Here is a 26,585-nt window from a genome sequence, read left to right as displayed (position 1 = left end):
CTGCAGCCGAGAAGGCCCTGGCTCTAGTTGAGGCCAGCCTAACCTCTCTGAGGCCTGGGACCTTGAGGGTGTTATTATTTGTAGACCGTAGGTTTCTCTGTGGGGCATACCAGGAGAGGCGGTCCCGTAGGTACGAGGGTCCTAGGCCGTATAGGGCTTTAAAGGTTAAAACCAGCACCTTAAACCTGATCCTGTACTCCACCGGGAGCCAGTGCAGCTGGTATAGCACCGGATGAATGTGATCCCGCAGCGAAGACCCCGTAAGGAGTCTCGCTGCGGCATTCTGCACCCGCTGGAGTTTCTGGGTCAGTCTCAAGGGCAGCCCCACGTAGAGCGAGTTACAATAATCCAGTCTGGAGGTGACCGTCGCATGGATCACAGTGGCTAGGCCAGGGCGAGAGAGATAAGGGGCCAACTGCTTAGCTTGGCGGAGATGGAAAAATGCCGCCTTTGTTATAGCTGTAATCTGCGCCTCCATAGAGAGGGAGGTATCGAAGATTACACCCAAACTCTTAACAGACGGTGCTGGCACTAATTGCACCCCCGCAAGAGATGGGAGTTGCCCCCTCGACAGAGTTCAGACATAGCTTGTTTGTCCCCACCTCTTTTCAAATATTTTTATTCATTTAATTTATATGTCACTTCATGTTTCAAGAGACATCCAGCTCCCATAAACTATTTTTACAGATGTAAATTACATGTTTTCACTTAGCAGAATCTAATATGCTATTTTAAAAGGATTTTATATTCTATTATATGATAACTTTCTCACATTATGAAATGCCATATTCAGTTCTTATAAATTGCCATATCTACTTCAGTTTAAAAATAAAAACTGAAAAAAATCATGAGCAAACTTCAAGAACCAAAATAAATTCATGATTTATACTTATTCACAGTTTGGAAAAATTATTCAATAGCATTTTAATTATATAAGTTTTTCTACATATTTTACGATTTCTAATCTGCACCACATTTTAAGCACCATTGAAATTATATCTTCTGCTATATTAACCAGCCTCTGGTTAAGAACTTAATTCATTCTGGAGGTCCGTTCTTAACCTGAAACTGTTCTTAACCGGAAGTACCACTTTAGGTAATGGGGCCTCCTGCTGCCGCTGCACAATTTCTGTTCTCATCCTGAAGCAAAGTTTGTAACCCGAGGTACTATTTCTGGGTTAGCGGAGTCTGTAACCTGAAGCGTCTGTAACCCGAAGTACCACTGTATTACTATTACTACAATCATTATTACTATTGATGATTACCACTTCTTGATACTCCTCATTCAGATGTAATAAAATATTGTAGTAGTAAAACCTACTACAATACAAAGTCATAAGGCAACAAGATTACAGAGCCACTTAGAGGCAAAACCAGGAAGAGGAAAGGGAACCAATGAAAGCAGGGATTATCAGTAAAAGGCAAGCCTAGTCCCAGGGAAAGTTTTCATTTAGCCATAGGTGTTGGAAACTTTTAAAAATAACTTAGTGGTTTCAGTATGTGAAATACCTTGAAGAAAAATATCACCATTTCATGAATTGTCAATTGTTTTTGATTTATTCCAAGTGCCAGATTGCATACAGCTAGCCAAGGAATAATGGTGGAAATTCAAGCCTGTGAATACACTTATGAAAATCCAATAAGCTTAAAGGTGTCAGATGCCTGCTACTACTTCCTCTCCACCCCACATCCCCAGCTAATTACTCAAGAGCAGCCATCAGAAGAAAAACCCACTGTTTACTACCAGCATGCAGGCAGAAAGAAATGTGCATCATGTATTGCATACTTCGCCAAAAGAACTAGGACATGGGATCTTTCACTGTAATACAACTGAATGGTACAACATAATAGCAAACTGAATAATTACAGAATTTGCATTCTGAGACATGTTTGGAAATAAATATTGCAAAAATGTTGTGATTCAGCAAAGTCTAGAGTGCCCATCCAAATAGTTTTCACCACCAGGAGTCTTCTGCACAAACCACTGTTTAAGATTCTCCAGCTTAGAAGGGGTGGAGCATAATAAAAGTGAATGAAATGCCTGAGATACGTGTGTACAGTTCTGGATTGCAACCAATGTGCTTATGGAAAAGGATGCAAGGTCTTTAGAAACTTGTCAGCACAGGGTGTAAGATTCTTCTCTAGGGCTGTCCAAAGAGAAAAGGGGGGATCTCCAAAGCACTGAGACAGCATAAGCAGCACCAACATATGTAGTGAGGTACAAGACAGATGCATGTGCCTTTGTGTCACTATAATGTATTTATCTAGCTAAAATACCATCTCCATTACCATTTCTCAGAAGGGAAGTGTCTGAGTGGTTAGTGGAAAAATTGATATAGTGGGATGAAGAATAGCTGGTAAAGAGATAATCCACTGTGGCTATGTAGTTCAGTAGCACTTTAGCTCCAGTCTTCATTGGGTGGTGAGTATAAGGCGACAGAAGAAAAGGATGGGCTTCTGTTGTTTGCATTTGATGTATGAGGGAGACATGGGGAGCGCAAAACCACAGATGTGAAGAACAAAAGCCCAGATTCACCCCCCTCTCTCTGTACATCTTTTACTAACTAGATGATGAAGACTACAGCGGAAATACTGCAGAACGTTTGAAAGATCATGTTCTATTTCTCTAATGCTTCCTGTTAATAAGAAATGCAAATACCTGCAATTTACTACTTATCCCACACCCAAAAATTTATCTCCAGATGCTCAGTCACAGTTCATAAGTCATAAGTGACCTTTCCTTAAAACGAATCTTCCCAGATTATTGACTATAAACACTCAGTGAAACCTTCTCCGTGCAATCACTGGGGGCAGCAGGAGTGGGGGGAGCTCAAGGGACACCTCTATTTAATAAACACATATCTGTAAAGATTTAAAAAATTCATGTGTGCTTTCGCTTGACATAATTGAATAATTTGAACATAAGAATCCTACCTAAGTTGATGGTGGATCAGAGTATGCCGGCTATGGGAACATTTCAGCGCCCATAGGCACAGTAAGACTCAAAGTCCCTGTAGGCTTCAAAGAAACACTTTTCCCCCCTTCTAGAACTCTTTGCTTTCTAGTAAAGCTGCAACCACAATGTTCTCTCTTAATGCCACCATAAAAAATCAAAACACTTTAAAAACAAATTGATGTACTCTTTAATATAGTCATCACATCATCACAGGACCCTTGCACCCTGCATGGTAACAACCATGGGGATGCAAGCCACATCTCTCTTTGTTGCCTGCTCCAATGCTCATAAAGGCAGAGAGGGAGGGAGAGGGAGACTGACGGACTGACTCTCAATTGAGATATTGGCATCTTTGATTGACAAGGTCTAATCAGCTTATCTCCACACTAATAAAGTTAATAGCCTGTGGAGCTGGTATATGCTCAGGACAGAGTGAACTTTTAGTAGCCAAAGCCTTAAGAGCTGAAACTAAGACTCCGCTCATCCAAGCTAGCTTAAATCAGTTCCTAATGGGCTCTTTCAATATAATCAATCTGAAAAAAATGGAAGTCTGCAGCCACTTGACTTTATTCCTGGAGGCGTTGTTGGAGATTTAGGAAAGACCACAGCAATGTGCTATTTATCTACAGTGAGAGCGAGTGTTAAGTTGCAGATTTCTGAACCCTTCTCGACTTCACATTGTATCAGTTTCAAAGGAGTTACTGTACACATATCATTTCCCTCTGCAGGCGTTTTGTGGGAAATTTCACCTGTGAACCTCCTGCTTATAGTGATGAAACTTGGATATAAAATCCCCTGTACAAGACAGCACAATTAAAGATCACCAAGAACATAATTTTAAATCAACAAATAAAGTTTGTACTCTACCAGAAGCTGCAAGCCTGAGAGATAGAAACAACTATGCGAATCTCAAGATAATTTTTAAACAAGTTCAAAAGGCAGGAATCCCAATGAAACAAACATGTAAACTGAGACAAAACTTAAGAATCCACTGAGATCCTGTGGACAGACTGCTAGAGCTGGGTTTGAGTGGTCAGGATTTAAATACCAGGCTCACAGAAGTGCTGGGGGATCAGCTGTAAAACAGAATATGGTTTCATGTGAATGTATGAGCCCGTTATGTATGTTAACGTTAATTGCTTACAAGCCATGATTTGTGTGAGGTCAACAAACTAGGATGTGATACCATGTTGAAACTGGGTTGCAAATTGTAGCATGCTAACTGTGCTTTGCTCTTATATTTGAGTTCACAGACCACAAAAAAGTCATAGTTAGAGCCTGTTACCTGCCTCAAAAAGCTGTGGCACCATGGAGATAGAATGGGCCTACAAAAGTTGAGTGATGAGCAGATGGCAGATAGGAGCAGGAGCTCAAAACAATGTTAGCCTGTGGTACATCTGGAAACTCACAGTGTAATTAAAGGCAGGTGTGTCCAGCAGGTTAAGCGCAAGATGAACCTCTTTGATATCTTTTGCTGATTCTGAGTGAACCAAGGGAGGCCACAGTTCCACTGAAACAGTCTACAGCAGTTTCATACTTTGATGTGGACTGCTCTAAACTTGGTTATCATGCTCCTGTGTATCTCCCAGCTGCAGAGCAGCACTGGTTGTTTCCTAACACTGACCTGGTGTTCCTGCCATGGAAGGTTTCTAAACCTGGGGGTATGACTTGGGCCAGCTGGGGAAAAAAGTAACTTCGGCCACATTCATTGTCTCGTAAGAAGAGAGCTATTAAGCTAGAGACATTTAAGTTGGCTGGGTTGTATGGCAGCCATTAAAATGAACCTTCTGCCCAAATTCCTATATCCCTCCTTATCTTCATATTTGATCAGTGGCTCAACAAATGGCAGAGACTCCTTAATGGATTTATGAATAAAGGGAAGCATAGGCTTTGAAAGAATGGGAATGTTAAATCTAAAATTCTACTATGATAGCTTCTAACTCAAGCAGCCGATTCATATCAACAGATGCTCGAAGGTCATCCCATGAGTCTAGCTAGAACTTCAACTTTCTAATTGTGTCAAAATCTATGTAAGGTTACTGTGCTTGTGAGTACCACCAGCAATGGCATGGTTTTGCTGTTTATTGTTAACAAAACCACAGTTTCACCTTATGTGTGAACCCAGCCAGAATAACATTGAGATAGTCAAATGGAGAGATGATGAATAAATACAAAATCATTTAAATATATTTAGCATTATTATAATAATTGCTATCAGAATTTTGGGGTTATGCAAATTTACCATAGAATGCATCATTTTTTTTTAAAAAAATACATTGTAATATGGGAACTGATAAGAAAGACTGAATACTTATATCTAAATGAGTTGCTTTCCTTGTATTGCATATGCATCAGCTGAATAAATATATTTCTAATAATTCAAGACAAGTTTGGGTTGAAGTCATTCTTCATCATTATATAAAACTTTCAAGTCTGTGTGTGTGTGTGTGTGTGTGTGTGTGTGTGTGTGTGAGAGAGAGAGAGAGAGAGAGAGAGAGAGAGAGAGAGAATAATATTGCCTCACTAACATTTTAAGATTATTTGAAGATGTGTCACCAGGCACCTAGACAGACATGATCCAATAAACATTCTATACTTGAATTGTCAGAAAAACTTTTGACAAACTGTAAATTCACATGACAATTGGTCACTTTCATGTCATTTTGGCTTCAAAATGAGCCAGCATTGTAAAATTGCCACACAAGCTGGATTCAATTTATAGCATGCCACTGCAAACACACAAATATATAACTATTTTAATCCATGCTGGATATAGACTCCTGTGCCCAAAAGTGGCTGCTCTCCACAGCAGAGATCCACACAATCAGCCCTTTCAAGTAGTAGCACATAGCTAGTTAAGAGGTAAGTCAATATTTTTGGTCTTCATTCTTTTCATTCTTATTCACTCATAAATCCATTCCATCCCACTTCCACATTAATCACATTTTAAGCCATAATTAAATATGTATTTTTATTTGCAACACTTGGATTTCTGGACACCATTTCTTTTAAAATATGCTCTTTAAAAACTATGTTGATATACTGTTGGATAAATAAATTCCTATTCATATATCAGTCCAGGTGCTGATCAGTTTGATTCATATTAGAATAAGCAAAGATCATGCTTTACTAATTTACATGGTCGTATGTATTGGGCCAATGTAGCTCTTGAAAGGCAACTAAAGAAACTCAGATTATATGGTCTAGGGCTGGTCTTCCAACTGATATGTAACTGAAGGTAGGAGTGACCAATAAGTACATTGCATATATTATGCCTAGCATTCCAAATTTTAAAAGATGCTAATAAAGATGGAAAAGAAACAGTAAAGCAAATCAAAGTGATTCCAGAGGACCAACTTCCTTATCAAAAAACTAGTAAAGAATTGAGCATTTTAGTTTACAAAAAGGACAACTTGGAAGAGGTTCCCCATGAACTTCTGCAAAGATTTTGGAGCAATCACAGCCGACCCCCTAGGAAGAGACTTCAGGAGCTGCCAACCCCTAGCCACACTTATTTTCACTCTCTTTATTATTATTTTTCCACCACGAGGACATTCATAGCTTATGCAAAGAAAAACAATTTAATCAAGTTGTATTAGTTTAGTTCATCCATTCTTCACCTTCCTCACCAGCAGCTCTTTGATCAATGAATACCTGACTAATTTCCTGATTTCTTCCACCCCCAGAGAATGGCAATTTCCATCCAAATTATTAATCAAAACAATTCAACCATTCCTCCCACCTGCATCAAAAGAACTCCCCCCCCCTTCAAATTAGTTGTTAAAATATCTAAGTGATTTGACACAGAACTATTTCACATGCCAACTTTAGTGTCAGGTCCACTCAGTGTTCAAACACATGCCTTACATCCACAAGGTCCCAGGGTCAATTTCTCAAATCTCCGTGTAGGGGGTGGGAAATGATCCTATCTGAAAACCTGGAGAGCTGCTGCTACTAGGATAGAAGCTCCATATAAGGAAGCTTAGGCTCACTTTTCTTTCGTCCCTCCAAGTTTTCAAGTCAGGGAAGGTCACGAGGGTCGCAACTGATTAATGTCATTTAAGTAGCACATTGCACTGAAGTTAAATGGCTTTTACCATGTCAATGAGAACAAAGCAAGAAGACAACAATCCACTCAATTTTACACCTGCTTTTAGTAACACTTCCTATAGTCTTATGCTGTTTTAACTGATGATGATGATTTTTAAAGTTTTTTTAAAAAAATGATCTCCTTTACTGTAGTTGAGTTTTCATGTTTCATAGTAAGTCAATATATTTATTTAACATATATCCTGCCTTGCCTCAAAAGAGCTCAAGAGAAGATACAGGGCCTTCCCCTACATTTTAACTTCACAACAGCCCTGTGAGGTAGGTCAGGCAGAGAGTTGGGGAATGGACCAAGGTCACTCTGTGAACTTCACAGGTGAATGGACATTTCAGTCCAGTCCTAGTCGGACACTGTAACCACTGCCCTATACAGTCTCTATTGGGTGGCGTACAAATGTTGTAAATAAGATTTGCATGAGATATATATATATATTATAGTTAATATTTGAACAGGAACCTGAAGCTGCTGTGGGAGAAAAAGCCTTAGGAACTGAATTTGGGAACTAGAAACAGCCCAAATTCCAGAGGCATGCCACTTTTAATTCCTGCTCTGGATTGTATCAATTGATTCCTTATTCTGTAGAGCAGGCATAGGCAAATTTGGCCCTCCAGATGTTTTGGGACTACAACTCCCATCATCCCTGACCACTGGCCCTGTTAGCTAGGGATGATGGGAGTTGAAGTCCCAAAACATCTGGAGGGCCGAGTTTGGCTATGTCTGCTGTACAGCTTCAATAGCTAGACTAGAGAATAGCCATGGACTTCCTGACTCGTTTAGTTAGCACATAAGAGGCCTAGCACTATGTGCAAGAACAGGAAGGTCAGCCTGAGGCTTTGCTTGTACATGTGCTCCCCACCCCCCACCCCATGTAGCTGGAAGAAAAAATTGATTTCACACTTCCAAATCCCACTTCTCACTCGCTTGTTGCGTCATATGAAGCAGATATCAAGCCAGCTTCATTACCACAGCTTGAAGTTGGCTTACTCTGAGGCCAACCAGTTTGTTTTAAACCACAGTTGGTTTATAAGACATAGCAAGCTAGGATTAGTGGAGAGATAACAAAATGGTAGCAAACTCCTTTGGGCTACCATTCACTTGGGCTCCATTCTGCTTATACAGTGGTGCCCCACAAGACGAATGCCTCGCAAGACGGAAAACCCGCTAGACGAAAGGGTTTTCCGTTTTGGAGGTGCTTCGCAAAACGAATTTCCTATGGGCTTGCTTCGCAAGATGAAAATATATTGCGAGTTCCTGCGGGTTTTTCCCCTCCCCCCCTTTTCCCCAAGCCGCTAAGCCGCTTATCAGCTGATCCGCTAAGCCTGCTAAGCCGCTAATAGGCTTGCTTCGCAAGACGAAAAAACCGCAAGACGAAGAGACTCGCAGAACGGATTCTTTTTGTCTTGCGAGGCACCACTGTACATGTATCGCTGAATCAAGGGATGTTATGTTCCATGTAAATGCAGGTGACGTGGTTGCCAGTTTGGGTGCTTTCTTCGCAAATGTGAATGCGGAGCTTTTAAGCAGCATAGGAGTCAACTATATCAGACCATTGTAAGCACGCAAGGTACAAGATCTGCACACGATGGTGGTAGGATTCCCATTAGCTAATAGATTGTATTTATCTTAAGTATGGCTCCTTCTCCCAAACTCTTGCAATGTGTTTGACTAGAACTTTTAATAAAATGATATGAGGAACTCTGAGCAATATTTTTATTCAGAATGTGGTTTTATGTGATAATTCTTTTTATACAAAATCCACTCAACTGCTATCACTCAATATAATCTTCACTGCTGTACATCTGAAGATAATGTTGCAATAAACTTAATTTACACAGCTTATTTTTCACTAATCTCCCAGTGCAGAAGAAGGAAGAGAGTACTAAATTGCGCATTATAAACTATGACCCAAAAGGTACTGCTCATTTCTAGTTCAGTGAAACTTCACATCCATGTTTTATTATTCACATCTTTGAGAAAATTAATTGACTGGATTTTTCCCTCAAGAAGGAATGCAAAGGCAAAAGTGCCACTAATAATCTAAATTCTGAAGTAATTTCAAAAGTCTCTGAAGCATGTCGTCCTTTCCAGTACCATTGCTGTCAACATAAATACCTGACCTATAAAGCAAGCAAACCAACACCTTTATAAAGCCAGCTACTCTTGGTGAAATAGAATACAAACCTACAATTCCAACAAGGTTCTTCTTGAAGCAGCAATGAAAAGTACAAATGTACTTAGGCAATAAATTAAAGTGGTGTAAGCCTGACCTTGAATGCTAATTAGTTTCAGACTGAAAACAAATTATTTCAATCACTTTAAGATATAGAAAGTGTAATGGAAGCCATGTAGCTTTGCTCCTCTATCTCAAAAAGTTGAATACATTGTTCAACTTAGCATGAAGAGACTGGGGGTGGGGATGATTGTTGTTAAAGGTATATTTTTCCTTCCTTCTTGGACCAGGTGACCTTCAAAAGAAGAAACCTGTTCATCAACAGGAAATGCTTTGCTTTACCATCCTTTCTCTGTTTTTCATCTGCATTTATATAGCCAACCCCGTAAAAGTTAAAGAAAAATTTCCCTATTACAAAATATGGAAACCTAGATATTTAGGTGTCTACTGTACCATATTTGCCGCCATTGCAGTACAATATTATTGATGGGCCATAAAGACGACAAGGCAGTCTTGATCACAACTGGTTTCTACATTTATCACATCCAGCATAGAGATAGTAGTTGGATGTCCTGCATTTTATAGACACCAAAATTGGTTCTAAGGCCACCAGGTACTTTTTCACAATACGAATACAGTGTCCATGGTGGGAGTGGCAATACAGCAAGCAAGCTGGGATAAGATGTTAGCGAGTGTTCAATCAGCCAAAAAAGTTGAAGAATTACAGAGCTAAAACCCTAGTGATGATTCTCCCACTCCCCACTTCATTAAGCATTCCAGTTTCTGACCTCACCCAACTCTCCATCCCAGCTTGTCAAATGTGCCAAGCAGAAAGCTGGGCAGGAGTATGGAGAAGCAGAATTTGGTACCAGGCCTCCTAAGATTACCCTTGTTTGGCTTCTGTAAAGTGTCTGGAACTAATGGGTAGGGATGAGCTTGCTCTCCTTTCTCAACCCGGTCCAAGAGCAATAATCATTTCCTGCCTTTTGCATCTGCTTGTTCGCTAAAGAGGTTGGTGTAAGAAATCAGTAGCTATGAAAAACCAACCTACATGGTGGAATTTAACAACACAATGTTTGAGCTTTCTTAGTGTCATGTTAACAGATGAAAGGAAGATTGTATAAAAGCAAAGTCTGTTCCCCCAAGACCCTTCACACAAGTTTATTACTTTATAAAGTGGAATCATTTTTGTTTGTCTTGTGTGCCAGTTAGAGTCTATCAAACAGGAAGTGGGATTAAGATTATATCTATCTAGAAATTAGCACTTTTGAAAACAACTCTCACTGAAATTGACAGCATTTGCTTCCAAGTAGCTGACTTTAGTATCAGCCTATAAATCATTTATCAGAATTTAGAATTGAAATAACAAACTGATAAATGTGAAATAATGTTGTTTGGGCATTTGAATACCGGAATAAAATTTAACATACATCAAGACATGCATGATTTAACATTTATGTTTGCATGTAACAAAACTAGACAGAGCACTAAAACCAACCTAAGATATTGCAATTAAATACAATTTGAATCACAACATTCCCTTCAAACTTCTGTATAGTAACATCTTCATTTACACACCTGCCATTGTTATCTAAACAGATAAAAATCTACTGTTCAATAATGATTTAAAGAATTGTTTCCAGTTAGTTCAGGATTAGCTCACTCAGCCATTATAGTTTTATGAAGAAGTGTGTGTTTTGGCAGCTGAAATATACTTTGTTCTAAATTGTATCAGAGAAAAAGTAACCGAACTCCCCTTAAAAAGGGAAAACACCACAGTGCTATAGAACTGGTATTATTTTCATGCTAGGGGAAACATGTTCTCTTCTCTTGTTCCATATTATGCAATACAAATCTCTCTTCAACCCTTATTGTAACTGGAATTGAAATGTTTCGACATTACACTTTCTAGGTGGTGAAAAAGATGATGCTAAAAACAGATATAAATAGGGTGATAATGAAGAACAAAATGTGTAGCATTTTGTTGCAGTTATACTTTGCAAATTAACAAGCAGTATTGACTTCCTTTGAGGTCAATAACAGCATTTATCGATCTGAAAAGTTAATACTGACTGAGGTCAATATTAGATCTCAAGGGTCAACAATTCTGGATACTAGTGCTTATTTTGTATCCATACATAAATGTGACATAGGTAAAAAGAGGGCACATTTAATCTTCAGAGATCTTTTAAAAACACTGGATTTTCATATGATACAAAAATAATAGAAGGTGCAAAAGTCAAAATACTATGTTGGGTCTATTTTCTAACAGTTTTTAAAGGAAACTTAGTATTACTAAGCCAGAGATATACTTTCTAAACTGCAATTTGGAAACATGTATTTTATATTTCATATAGGTTCATCATAGAGCCAGGATTGTCTACAGCTCCATGTTGTCTATATTTGGAGATAAACCTGGTTTTACTGCCATGCCTGTTTGTTTGATTTATATCCTTCCTTCCTTCCTTCCTTCCTTCCTTCCTTCCTTCCTTCCTTCCTTCCATTATGAAACTCAAGGACAGGAATATAGGATTCCAAGATGTGTTCCATCCAGGTAGTGACCTGACTGAATGCTACTTCGCTTCAGCGGAATCAAGTTCCTTTATATCAAACCTTACAACACGAGTGGATAACTTCAGACCTGGGGAATCACATGCAGCCCTTCAGGCATCTCAAGTCCTTCACTGGTCCTGTTCCCTCCAGTTGTGGATGTTTAAAAGCCTCTGGCTTTTGCGTTGCTGGAATGTTGACTACTGTACAAAGAAAGAGTCACATCCATTGCTCTGTCCACTTGCCTCTGGCCCTGTACACCATTGGCATGCAGACCTTGGAAGGCTGCTCATGATGCTTTGTTGTTTAGTCATTTAGTCGTGTCCGACTCTTCGTGACCCCATGGACCAGAGCACGCCAGGCACTCCTGTCTTCCACTGCCTCCCGCAGTTTGGTCAAACTCATGCTGGTAGCTTCGAGAACACTGTCCAACCATCTCATCCTCTGTCGTCCCCTTCTCCTTGTGCCCTCCATCTTTCCCAACATCAGGGTCTTTTCCAGGGAGTGTTCTCTTCTCATGAGGTGGCCAAAGTATTGGAGCCTCAGCTTCACGATCTGTCCTTCCAGTGAGCTCTCGGAGCTGATTTCCTTAAGAATGGATACGTTTGATCTTCTTGCAGTACATGGGACTCTCAAGAGTCTCCTCCGGCACCATAATTCAAAAGCATCAATTCTTGATGCACTGATCAATTCTTGATGCTCATGATGCACTGATTTGCAATTGGTGGTCTGTGGACCCCAGGGGATATGAACAACCCACTCAGGGAGTCTGTGGCACACACCCCATTTCGGGGGCGTGTTCTCATATGACAGCATGGTGCCCAAAAATGCCTGAGATCTTGGCACCCAAAAACATTCATTTTGGGGTGCCATAATGTCTCATGGGTCACGTGACTTGTGCAGGAAGAGGCATATCCTGGTTTTGCATTGGGACATATTGGAGGGTACGGTGGCATCATTCACATAACAAAAACCACCACAGAGATATCAAGAGTAGGAGGTCCATGTCTTGGCTTTTGAGAAACAGGGGGTCTGTAGTATTTAGCTAATTGCGAACCACTGCCATGATGGAATGTCGTATTTGGGCTAAAAACACTCCCAACCCTGTCCTAGGTGGTTAAATATGTGGGACAGTTCTTTATTCTCCGGAAAATACCCATAAAATATGCACAGTTTAAAGAAACATTAACCTTAAGATGTTTACAACTACAGGAATTGGAAATATTTGAAAAACCTTCTTTTGGTTTTAATACGCTAAACAAATATTGTGATAGCCATCTTCAAGTGGTAGTTGGAACCACATTAATGGAAGTGGCTAGATCTTAATCTCTTGGTCACCATAGGCACATGCATGACTTCCCAGAGATTTTCTCACATAGGTAGGAAAACATGGCACAATATGTGGTCATTGCCATGGACTGAGATTCTTTTTTAAAAAGTGGGATTGCACAAATTTATAGTAGACATATAAATGGGTATTGATAGGTAAATATGACCTCCATGCCCAGAAACTGCATGGCAGTTTTTGGAAGGAAAGCAAACAGCAGGGGAGGGATATTGCTATCATAACAGAAATTGCAAATTGTACCACATGGCCCTTGGCAAGATCCAGCCGGAATCCATTTTATTCATTCTTTATTGATGTTCTTTCTTGCCTACAAACTTCCCTTGCACTTTCGCAAGTTTAAGAATTAGTGTGGAGATTTGGTGTGAGAGGTTTGATTTAAAGGGGTATTTTTAGGAGGTGAGGAGGTGGGAAGAGAGAATAGCCCTGCAGCCCTGTGAAGAAGCTTGTGAAACAAATCCTTCTGTATCACTTTCAGAAAAAAACATGGTTGTACACAGGATGGTATGTGCATGTCTAGATGATGGTTCATTTCAACTATTACTATAAAATCAAATACAGTGGTACCTCAGCTTAAGTACTTAATTGGTTCCGGAGGTCCGTTCTTAACCTGAAACTGTTCTTAACCTGAAGCACCACTTTAGCTAATGGGGCCTCCTGCTACCGCCACGCCGCCGGAGCCCGATTTCTGTTCTTATCCTGAAGCAAAGTTCTTAACCTGAAGCACTATTTCTGGGTTAGCGGAGTGTGTAACCTGAAGCGTATGTAACCTGAAACGTATGTAAGCCGAGGTACCACTGTATCTGCACTAGATAGACAAGATTATACCAGGAAAAACAAGGGAGACGTGACCAGAAACACTCTAATGTGTTCCATCAAGGCTATATTATTCTCAAGCATCAATTTTCTTGTGCAGCTCAGAGACAGGAGGGTTTTTTCATTGTTCTTTATTCATTAGGTACACAAGTAAGTATAACTTGAGATCTTCGAGTCTCCAAATGCAAAAGCATAACAAAGTACAGTACTTGAATGATGATCCACCATGACACAAGAATGCTTTTGAACCAGGCTTCACTTGGAAGAGAATGTGTTCCTATACAAATAATTTTTTAATGCTAAACTTTGTTCTTTTGTGCAAATGGAGGAAAACATTGTTAGCCCAACAGGAAATAGAGGTTAAAGGCTTCAAACATGAAGAACAAAAAAGCAAAATGTATTTCCCCCCACTAACCTAAGCCAGTCAAATTTTCCACTTGATCTAAGTGGTACACAAAGTCCTAGTCCAACAAGAACTCATGCTGTGGATGTCCTGTGTACTCACCTAAGAAAATACACAAACACTAAGTAAAAGAAGAATTCCACAATATTAAAAGTGTGACTCAAAAGAAAATCTGAAGCCGATTCCTTTTTTCAAGAAAGTAAAGTGCAATCCAACAGGGTCATGAGTTTGGTATCAGAAAGTAAATTGGAATGTTGTATTCTACTACCTGCTTTGACTGCTCACTATCTTTTTCTGTCATACAAATGCCAAAGAATGGATAATATGTCCCAAATTTCAATCTCAAAAGTTGATCAAACCAAATACAAAACATATTATAAGATGTGCTATGAACGTTTCAAAAAGGTAACCAGATCTTTCCTCTCTGGTGTACCAAAAGAATTCAGAGTTGTAAATTCAGGCTGGTATTCCAAAAACTATATTTTTAAGGATTCAGTATCAATAATCCTAACAAAATTCTTTAGACGTTCCAACAGCCAACTTATAGATCAAATATGCCCAAAGTACTATTGACAGCATTTGCACGTAAGACTAAGCCATACCATAGTGCTATGCCCAGAGCAAATTGAGCCTATGCAAAGCCCGGACTTCTTTGGTCCTCCCCTGCCTGTTCTGCCCCCATCCCATGGGGCCAGGAAGAATAAACTAGGATTCAGCAGCACTTCAATTGATTTCTGGTTTCTCATCTTGTATCAACCAGGATCATGGTTGAAAATGATGACAACCCAGGAACTGGCTAAAGTAAAATAAGCTGAAAATGCACCTGACTTTTTCCTCCTCCTTATTAGAGCTACATGGGAGGAGAGTATGCAAGCCTGAGGCTTGTGCACATAAAGTTAAAACATGACTAGTGTTCTGTGCGAATGTGCCCATTGTATCACACACTTTAAACTACTGTAATAGAGAGCTACTATTAACAAATAAACCTTTTAAAAGTTGACTTTTTAAGTCTGATGATTGCAATGTTTTTCCTTGCTATTTCAAATTATTTCTTAGGATATTTTCTTCATGGAGGAATATGCATGACAAGCATTTAGTAATCCAAAATGTAATAATTAAATTCCTTTGCTGAAGTCCAGACATATATGAGCACTTGAGGGGCAAGTTTGGTGTGTATTTGCAGAAGAAAATGTGTGTTAAAACAGTTGCGGAAACTGTTAGCCCAAGAGGAAGTTGTAAGGTTGTTTGCATAACCAAAGTATCCCACCTCTCCTTGCCACTGCAACCCCCTGAACTTTCCCCAAATATCCAGATACGCTTTTGGGGACATTCCAGAAAACTGCAGGTAGTGAGCGGGAACAATTGCCAAATTGGAGGCACCTCTGTGAGTAGAGCAATGTTTTCCCACTCTCACAAGCTTTAAACTTCTTAAAGTACCCCCACTATGCCATAAGCAAAGGAGAAGGAAAGTAGAGATTCCAAAGGAACAAAAATATGAGCCAATGCCTACTAACTAAAACACTGAAGGTGCTCCCTTCTCAAAAAATAGAAGAAAAGAAAGTTAAACTCTTATTCATCTGTGGGCTGGTTAAGACCATGTTGCATCAAGGAAATGTTAACCCTCACTTTCTAATGTATTTCTCTGTGACTTTCCTTACTGCTAAATACCAGCTCTTTGGAGGAAGCAGAGTTGTTGCACAAGGTCTCCCAACCAACTGTAATTGTGCAATCCAGAGTTTGCCAGTACAGACAGTCCTCGTTCTGCGTGAGAGTTCTGTTCCAGAGCCCAGCACATGTTGGTGGAATGTGCATAAGCCCACACTGACTCTACTCTGCTCCCTTTCATGACGTCTTTATGATGTTTTGGGACTAGTTCTGGGTTCGGCGCCATATGCGTGTGCACAATTGCATGTCATTCGGACATGCCTAAATTGGTCATTGCCTGCAATGTGATCCCACTTGAAAATTTTGACAGTCTGTAAGTGCCCATAGATTAATAAGTAAAAGAAACTCATAGCATAATCCCATTTGTAACTACTCAAAAGTGAGTCTTATTGAGCTCAATAGGGTTTCTCCCAGTTAAGCAAATGAATAGAGGATAGCAGTCTAAATTGCCCCTACCAAATAGGCTGGGGTTTTTTAAATAAAAAAAATGAAAGTGTTATTCTACTTTTCTTATTACATGAGATGGCAAAAAAAGAGAAAGGTATCACTTATACCCCTCTCATATTGTGCTGCTATGGATTAAAAAGAAGCTGACAAATGCCATCTAGAACTTGACAATATGCATTTCTGAAACAAACCGGCTTTAAAATAAAACAGTAGCAGAGAAACATGGGTACGAACAGTAAATATCTAACCTAGAATGGGAAATAGAACATTTTTAAAAAACTGACAGTGTCTGGCTGCTGCCTAACAACTGTTCTCCATGCAAAAAATTTGGATTAAGATTTTAGCAGAGATATCCCTTCTTTGGCATATCAAAGAAATACCCAAGGAAGAAATATCAGAATGTACCCCAATCTCAGAGGTCCCGTTTCACTAATGAAATGCTTCCTATATAGTATTCACACATGCATGCATGAATAATTCATTACAGATGAATCAAACAGGAATTAAGTGCAAATATAGGAGCAGCTTCCAAGCACTAGGCAATTGAAATATGGCCCCAGATTTTCAATACCCAAATTGTGTTGCAGTGTGTTAAGCTGAGCAGGAAGTATATGGAAGTTTAAGCGGCCTTAACAACCTTCTGAAAATGCAGGCTCAGATATGTAACTACTATTAGAATGCCATAATGTTTGAGCCCTCATTAGCAAACACTGTGAAAGTCAACACAATATGAACAGCTTGCAAAATGGCTTGGTTCACCCTTCCCCGTGTTAATAATATCTTTCACCAAGCTTCCCAATTAAGTCCCACTTGAAAAGGGTATAGCTAAGTACTGGGGATTTCTTTCCAAATTTTATATTTAGTTAATGGCATTGTTTAAATATTACTACATTACTAATGACATACACTGACCAGTTATAGACAGTGCATTAAAAAATTGCCTTTCCTCTGCTCCAACAGCTTATCAGTAGGACACATAGGATGTAACAAGGGTTGTCCATCTTTAGGGCCTGTGAGCACACTTGGATTTTTCAGAGCATGCTGTGGGCACTTCTCTACTCCCTCAGAGTCAGAAGCCATATGCACAAATACTTAAACTTAAAGAAACATAATTGCCCATGTGTTGTTGCTTTGGTGTTCTCTAATGTTGGCATGAGAGACTGGGAAAGAACCTTAACATCCAAAGCTCAAATCCTATTGTACCACAAGAAATGTTAGCTTGTAATGGAGCTAACTAACGCAAGAGGCATTTTCTTAATATTTCAAATAATGAGTTCTCTCATACAGAGGCTTCCACAGACATGCTGCTATTTATACATGATAACTAAGTACCGCTTTTTGAACTCACCTCACAAAGCAGCTTACATAAAAAAATTAAAACTATATAATAAAACAGCAAAGACAAGCCCAAAATGGGTGTGCTGAGACTTGCCCCAAGAGGGTTCTTGAGAAGCCCTGTGGTGGCAGTCGAGGGAGTAAAGGCCACCTCAGTTGGAATACTGGGAGCTAAACAGTGAACAGCTCACCAAGTTGCTTTGCCTTTTCCTTCTCTTCCCACTCCACATAGGGCAAAGACAGTCCTTTTGTTACCCCCTCTGGCAGGATTTGGGGATGGGAGAGGCCACCTCTGCTGGAATACTAGGAACCAGATTGTGGACTGCTCATCCATTCTTACTAAGAAAAATTCCAGCAGTAACCAGAAACTATCTATTCTACAGCGGTCCTATTGATATTAATAAGTGCAACAAACAAGCTTTGACAAAGCTTCAGCTGCTGTACTTTCCAAATCTTAGCACAGCTATACTCCTTATTGCAAAATCCCAAGCATGTTTACCTGGAAGTAGGTCCCACTCTGTGCATTGAGACTCAACCCCTTACAAGGGTGTTTAGGACTGCAGCCTTAATCTGTGGAGGTTAATGTGTTGAGGATCTTGCCTTAAGAACATAGCCAGCTGTGGATGTTTGAACTTGCTGACCTTTGCATCCTTTTATCATCGAGGTTTTCTATTAAATCATGATAATGCAACAGACATCTTGAGATGCCTTTTTCTACTGGAATCTGTGCACACGGAAACAATGCTCCCATCACAGACAAAGAATGCTCTGGCACTTCAGAGACTAATTGGTTTCTTGTGTTATGAGATTTTGTAGGTAGAAGTCATGCATTGTAGATTTTTTTAAATAAAAAAAAATACATATAATGCTATGCGGAATTAGCAAACATTAACTAAGAATTTGCCAGCACCATTCTGCATATCAGTGCAATTTACAAATCCGGCATGAAAATGGTTTTCTGAAACTTGGATGCCTTTAACATGCATTTAGACAAGTACATGAAGGGTAAGGCTAGCAATATCTGCTAATCCTGATGACTATGTTCTACTTCCGCTGTTGTACCCAGTATGCTTCTGAATAGCAGCTCCTGGAAACCGCAGGGAGGGAGAATGCTGATGAACTCAGATTTTGCTTAAGAGTTTTCCATGGGCATCACTGTGGTTTGAGAAAAGGTTCCTGCGGCAAGTTCCAAATATCTCATAAGCCTGCTCTGCAGTAACTCAGAGCAGGGCTGTTAGTGCGGCCATTCTGTTCTGCGGAGTAACATTCCTGTTGAGATATGGCAGGCACACATTACCTTCACTTTCTGGATGCAATCAACAGCATATTGGTTCCAATACACTTTCCCAGCTAGGTAAATAGGTCTTTGCAATAAGTGTCTGTTGTTTTACTTATGTTTCGGCTGCTTATTTAACAATGTATTCGATGGTTGTCAAACTTCAGGCCTGATAGTTTTATAATGCTAAGAACTTAGCAGCAGGCTGGATCAGGCCAAAGACCCATCTGTTTCAGCTTCCTGTTTTGACAGTGGCCAACCACATGGGCACTGAAGCCACAAGAAGAACCTGAGATCAACAGCACTCATCTCACTTGCGATTACTAGCAACTGGTTTTCAGAGGGGTACTGCCTCTGACAGTGGAGGCAGAACATTGCTATCATGGCTAGTAGCCACTGATAGCCTTACCCTTCATGGATTTACCCAATCATCTTTTAAAGCCACCCAGGTTGATGGCCATCACCGCCTGTTGTAGCAGTGAATTCCACAGTGCTGTCTGCAGAAGTGCATTCTTTTGTTTGTTCTGAATTTATCTTTTCAGAGGTGAGGAAAACAGAATTATACACTGTATTTCAAGTCTGGTAGCACTATAAATTTGTCTTTGGTGAGGTGTCAAAAGTCCAAGTGCTTTAACTGGCAGAATGGTGAACTTTGCAACACAGAGACTCACGTTGACTAAAATCTGGCTACTGAAAGTGTTACGAACATATGTCATACCATAATCCAGAAGGAATGCATATGCATCTGGTATGTGGTACAGCCATCTGCTATCACCAAGTGATCTGTCACACCCACCGCTGGTTGAGAAGCAGCACTGCCATCGGTGCCGATTTTGGGCAACAGCGCACCAATTTGGGGAAAGATCTCACTCAAAATGGAAGTGATCTTGACCAAAATCGGCACCACTGGTAGTGGCACAGATAGTGTGGCTGGCAGGGCAGGCATGGCCCCAATAGACATTGCACCTGGCAGGCTATTACCACTTGAAGCAGTGGCCTCACCCTGCCTAACGTTGGGCCAGCTCTGGATACAGGTATGGTAGACACTGGAAGCAAGTGTACACATGGGGGAGGTGAAAGAAAGCACTTTAAGTTATCAGAGACCCTTTGTAATTTCCTATGAAAAAGTGAGAAGGAAACAGGTTGTATTGTTGTCAAAGAACACAGTAATTTTGCACCAAGTCTGTAATGAAAAGGCACCACAGTTAATGCTGATCTCTAAAGTGTTATATAACCCTCTCTGGGATGGTATAACGCCAGGTGTGTTCAACATGTCTGGCAGGTGCTATAAGTCTCTGTTCACTTTGTTAGAGCTTGCTTGCCTGGTCATAGCTTGAAGATTTGAATAAAAGTTAAGTTGGTCTCTTTGTATCCCAGCATTTGCTTCACGTTTAAGTACATAATACAGGAAATGCTACAAGACTTTGGGGAAAGTTTTCCATATAAAGATACTGGAAATTTGACAGCTGTGTTTCCTCTGAAACATAAAATACATGTTCAAAAGTACTGACTGAGTTATCAATAATAATCAAACTTTTCAGGGCTGAACTCGTTTCCTATTCATTTGCTACAGTTTCTATGTAGTTCCATTGCAGAAAAGCAGCAGAATGATGACTGGGAAAACTGGTTATGCAAAAGGTTGAACAGGAAACTGTATAAAATTCAGAGGCTGTCTTTAGCTAATATAAATTATAAATTTATTAAAATGTTAATTTTAGGTACACAACTAAAAGCAAAAGGAGCAAAACAACTGGAGTCTACAGTGTGTGTTACCAATCATTGCGGGTGGGTAAACTGACTACATGTAACTGCACATTAAGACAAATGTAGAATTTAGACAAAGTATTCCATCCCTTTTCAGATGTATACTTTTAAACCTCAGGAACTGTTTTCAGTAGATGTCATGCCTTTTAACTTGAAAAAAGATAAGCGCAAATAAGCTCCCAATTGTCTCCCCAATATGTAAACCACATCTCGGGCTGCTGTCTCTGCTTCGCCTTTGAAGTTTCCCTGAAATGTCATGTGTTGTGAAGACTGCTGTGCATAAGCAAGACAATTTGCTCACTCTCAGAATTCTTACCAGTTTCCACTGCTATTTGGTATCCAGCCTCTAGTCTCCGAGATGACCTTTCCAGCCTCTCTGTGTTATCGAGCAGATGCGCCCTCTGAAAAAGAAAACGGGAATGAAAAATCAGGCATCCGTCGACAGTATTCGCCCCCCCACAACTACACATACAGTATCTTCTCTCTATTTTTACTTTTACAGTAAAGAAATAGCTCAAGAAAAGCACTTTAGGAAGCTGGATATGTGATCATTCAAATTATTTATACCTAGGCATTTGGATAATACAAAGTAAATGTTTCATTGATATTATACGACCAATCAATGACAATAATATGGAGAACATATAAAAGGTATTTTAATACATGGATCCTCTAATTTTGCCATAAGCAAGCACAGTTGTTTCCCTAGAACAATTTATTAGGGCACATCCCAGGTTTTGCAGGTGGTAAATGTTAATACTTTTATTGTTAGCCGCATATGGTATTATGCTAAAAGTGCTATATAAAGATATAATTCTGTCACATTCATTTGAAGACCAGGACCAAAATATTGATGCAATACAGATCCAAGATTTTAAGTAGAATACTACACAGTGTATAAGCACACATTTCAACACACTAAGTTTAAAGAAATATATTGTACTGCATAATTATGTCACCATGACCTGTGATAAGAACTGAAAAAAAAATCATTTGTACTGATTTTCCTTCTGCATGTTGATCTCTTCAAATTACTTTTGAAATACTGAACTTATACTTCTAATCAAGCTGTCAAAATACAGAAACTAAACACAAGCACACATGTTCCCACCGCCTCCTTTTCACCCTGAAAAACAACCCAGTTTGGATGCATGTCAAAAAACAACTCCTGGAACTTTGTCTTGTTGACAGATGTCATTTAAAAATTGAAGAAATGCTTTCTAATAATAATATTAAAAAGTAGGTGCCATCCATATTATCTGAGTGGCTGTCTGCTGAAATGATCTACCTTGCTCTAATGAGCCCCTATGGATCTTGGGAGATGCAAGCTGTATTGACATGCACACTTAAGCTAATACACCTAGACCAGTGCCTCCAAGCTCTAGCAGCCAGGGATGCTGACAGAATATCTCGCTTCTATCTTCAAAGAAAGGAAGTGATTAGTATGTTATCATTACCATTCAAAACGTGATTTCCCTATTCCCTCCCGGCACAGGTGACACATCTCTGAGATGCGGCCAGACGATGGAGGCAGCTAAAGCCACATCAAAGCTTTCCTTGAATTTTTTTATTTTTTTTTAGAAATCATTAAAACAATGCATTTAGATCAGCACAGATAGAACCCAATGTGAAGGTCAGGAAAGCTGCAATAACAGTCTATAATAATTAATAGAGTCGTCTAATACACAGTGAATAGGTTAAGAGTAAAATGCAAAAAAAATAAAAATCCTTCTATATTTGGAAGAGGAGGGGGAACAGTCATGGCACAAAGGGAAGAGCAGAAAGAATTAAAAAAAATAGCATTCTATAATGTAAGTTACAGGACGTGTGTGATAAGACCAAGGAACAATTTTAAATCATTAGTACTAGTTATTAAATAACTTAAAAGAAAAAGAACATTTCATAACGACCGGATCCCTATATTTTAGAACAATAGAAGTATAAAAACTTCTTTGAAAGCAAGTCAAATAACATTTCTTATATAAGAAAATAATATTGCATAAAGAAAAATATCAGATTAAGCTGATCATCTCAGCTTGCACAAAATGTTGAGTCTTATTGGCCTAATAAAACGTTGGACATCTTTCTTTCATTAGAACCAATAAGAAGATTGCTGGGTCAGCGGGGGTGGGAGTATGGTGGAGAAGAGAACTAAAAAAACAACAACCAGAAAACAAAAACTCCACTACTCCTGTGACTTTAAAATCATGCATTTTGTAGACACAGATCTTATGGACTCAGCGCAAATAATCATACCATTAAAAAGCCAGTTCAGCCACAGAGAAATCACTTTAAAATGTTTTAAAACTAAAAATTGGTTTTTTAAAATAAAAAAATTGCCCAAGACTACACAAGCACAACTACTTGTCGTTACCAAGATCACAATTGACAAAACTGAATTTAAAAACCATCATAGAACATCCAAAGTTCAGGTTAGCTTTCCTGTTAGCAATCAGATGCCCTGCTTCTCCAAAGCACAGCACGGAAGGATTTCATTAGACTATGCTGTTCCGTACTACTGATTTCAGGTCCTTTTCACTCAAGTCATTCTACAGTAAACCTCCTTCCCCCCCTGTAAGTGGTTGTGTTATTTACTTTTCCGTTTCGGAGAAATATTGTTCCTTCGGTCACGAAAAGCAATGACCTAACATCAGCGGCTGGTGCTTTCAACACTTCCACTACAACCCCCCCCCCCCGCCAAATTCATTTCCCCACCCTATCCCCCTGCCTTTTGTATATGAAGTAGTGCGAGGTGACTCAGGCTGTCTTTTAGCTTCACAAAGAGCTTCTCCATGGAGTTACAGATGGAAGTTTTGCAAAGTGGCAAGCTACAGCTAGAGATTTTGTCGTTCCATGTGGGCTGGATTCAAACTGAGATCTCAGAAACTAAAAGAAAACAGAGCAGCACAGCCTCCATAGAATTCTGCCTAAGACATCTGTGCTGGAACACAGCTTTGTAATGAGAGGAACTGTACATTTTATTAACAAACAGTATGGGAAAAATCACAATTGCTTTTAAGATCATACCTCCTTAGGAGAACTGTAATTGGGAAAGCCTTGATGTTTTACTATTTGACTAGTTTAGAACCTTGGTGAATCACTGCAATAGCCATCATTTGGGCTTTAATGTGCATTTTATACTCTATATAAAACACCACTCCTTTTACAGCTTATCCTACAGCTAATATGGTAACTAGAAATTGCAGTAGTGAAGCTTGCACTGCATTTCCCATTCTACTCTTTGATCTTGACTTCCACTCCCTTTATTAGCTATGCATTTAATATGCTCCCCAAAATATTATGTAGCAAGAAAATGACAAAATGATAGGACTTACAAAGTGAGCCAACAGCAAGGAAATACAATCCAGAATACATGTCATTGACAGGCATTTTTAAAAACTGACAAAAAAGTAGTCCAGGTATTCAGTAAAAGCCACTTCCCCCCCTTGAGTCTGCTAAAATTTAAAATGGATTTTTGTCTATATCTAATTAACCACTTTAATTATAAGATCTATTAATAAACCTTGATTTTCCGTTTACAATTAGCCTTGTCACATATATTTCCATAATTGCTTTATATCACAACTTATAATTATATATTATAAAAAATATGCATACATAGGAAAAAGTTTAGCTTTGTATTTATAGAATGTATGTCTTCTGAATGTATGTAGTCTGAAATGGCCAGGTAAGAAATCATGACATTCATATGCTTGTTTACCATGTTAAGTTTTTTTTAAAAAATAGAACTGTACAATTACTATGGTCTATGGACTATTCCAGAGCTGAAATAAAACCCAAGTATGTGATTTAAGTATCCATATATTTCCTATTACCATACCTCTCCTTTCTCTGCCTTTGCTATCTTTTCCCTTCCTTCCTTCCTTTCTCTCTCCATGAAAATTTTAACTGTAAGTTCCTCGGGGCAGAAGCCTGTCTTTTGCTTATGTTATTCTGCAAAGCACTATGTACACTGATGATGCTTACATTAATAAGAAGAAGTTAGAAAAGAACGCAAGGACATGCTTGTTCGGCTGCATACTTTCGTCACCACATCAAACCTCTATACTGCAAGTTGTATAGCAATCAGGAAGGAAAAGTGAATGATTGATCAAATAATCTTAATCTAATAAGAAAATATTTGGACCAAGAATTCCCCTGAATTTTGCTTGTGTTACATTTGCTTGCGTTCTCTCCAAGTATGAGCATCAGCACTTGAAAGTGTCCCTTGCTTCTGACCTCTTTTGAATTAAACGCATTTAGATTGTATCAACAGTGTCATCCACCAACCGCAAGACTAAACAAGCAGAGTTTGCTGTGTTCACTCTTTCGCTGCTAGGAAATCTGAGGTGTCACTACACAGCCACCTAAGAAAACTGGTTCCCTAGCAACGTTTACTATACCAAACCTCTAAGAGAAAGTAATTTGATTTTTTAAAACAAAAATAATAGTGTAAGCATTTGTTGTACTATAAAATAAGACTGAGGGGGGACCTTAAAAAAAATATATGCTAGTGGCTGTCAGGAAATGACCATCAGGTGCTTTTCATATCTGCTTAGACGTATTGCTGCCACTTCAGGTCATTTCATAGGGTGCAAGCAAAAGGAACTCTTGATCTGCATTCTCTACAGCATATGCACAAATAAATAATAAATACTGAGACACGACTGAATGTACATCTACCTGGCTTCTATTTTCAACATGCATGCAGTATTTTCATACTGTTTGGTATGCCGGCAGGTATACATACTGCTGTATTGCTGGTATCTGCTTCAAGCAGAGATTTCCCCCCACCCCTAACACTGTACCTTCTATAGTAATGCTGGGATATAAAGGTATTTACTCCATCAAAGATTGTGTGATGCAGATATCATTACAGGATCTGATTAGATCATGGTATTCTAATAGAGATCAAATAGTAGTTTTCCTTCTTTTTTCCAGTGTCTATAAATTATCCCCTTTCTCTGTGCTATCAAAGAATGTTAATTTTAAAGGTTTGATCTAGGGATTCCCATGTAAGTGTATAGTTATTATAGGAGGAAAAAGAAAAGAAAAGAAAGAAAGAAAGAAAAAATAAAAAGAGTGCTGGAACATTTTTAAGCACTGTAATCAATATCTTTTGCTTTGTACTTATTTCCCTGTAACAATGACCAAAAAGATCTACTTCAGATTTGGAAAACCAGCTTTAAAGGAAAAGCTAGACAACAAAAAGCAAGGAAGTACTCACCTCTTCACGTAATTTTATCAACTGCAACATGAATGCACAAAAAAAGATAAAAAGGAAAGAAATGGCAGGAAAGAAAGATCAGTTGTGTGACAGGATACAGAATTAACATTGACAATTTATCTGTTTACATGTTTAGCATTTAAAAATCACAGACAAACACATTAAAAGAACCTAAACATAGACTACATGCAGAGTTTTTTGAACGAATAAAGATCACTTTCTCACACTGTCACATTAAACAAAGAGAATAGTGTGAAATTCTCTTTTAAACCACATCTAAGACACCATCATGAAATAAAGGGGAATGACTTCATAGAAGTCTATAATATAAAGGGGGAAAACAAGTTTACTATTCCTCTCTTCTAAGATAGTACAGTTGAAGTGATTTTGTATATACAAGTTTTCAGAATGTTTTTCTATTTTTTAGTACTGACACCTGCCTTTTTATTTCTCTCATATATTATCTTGATCAGAATAACTATAGTAAGTGGCTACTGAGGCATCAGTTAGATTGTGAATATCT

General features: G+C 39.0%; 1 protein-coding gene across 4 annotated transcripts in view; it reads right to left on the bottom strand.

Annotated features, from left to right (window-relative positions):
* VTI1A (vesicle transport through interaction with t-SNAREs 1A) overlaps positions 1 to 26,585 on the bottom strand; it is a 238,464-nt gene that overhangs the window by 161,138 nt on the left and 50,741 nt on the right. For 2 of the 4 annotated variants that reach the window (XM_081189434.1, XM_081189432.1), the window contains exons 5-6: positions 26,063 to 26,083; positions 21,152 to 21,236 (exon numbers count right to left, since the gene is read on the bottom strand). In XM_081189434.1, the coding sequence (XP_081045560.1) occupies positions 21,152 to 21,236; positions 26,063 to 26,083 (106 nt within the window). The remainder of the gene's footprint in view (positions 1 to 21,151; positions 21,237 to 26,062; positions 26,084 to 26,585) is intronic. The other 2 variants (XM_081189435.1, XM_081189433.1) reach the window with 1 other exon arrangement.

The sequence above is a fragment of the Podarcis bocagei genome (assembly GCF_964188305.1).
Source record: "Podarcis bocagei genome assembly, chromosome: 4".
Classification (NCBI taxonomy): Eukaryota; Metazoa; Chordata; class Lepidosauria; order Squamata; family Lacertidae; genus Podarcis; species Podarcis bocagei.
The sequence above is the reverse complement of the archived record's forward strand: the minus strand, read 5'-3'. Positions and strand labels throughout refer to the sequence as shown.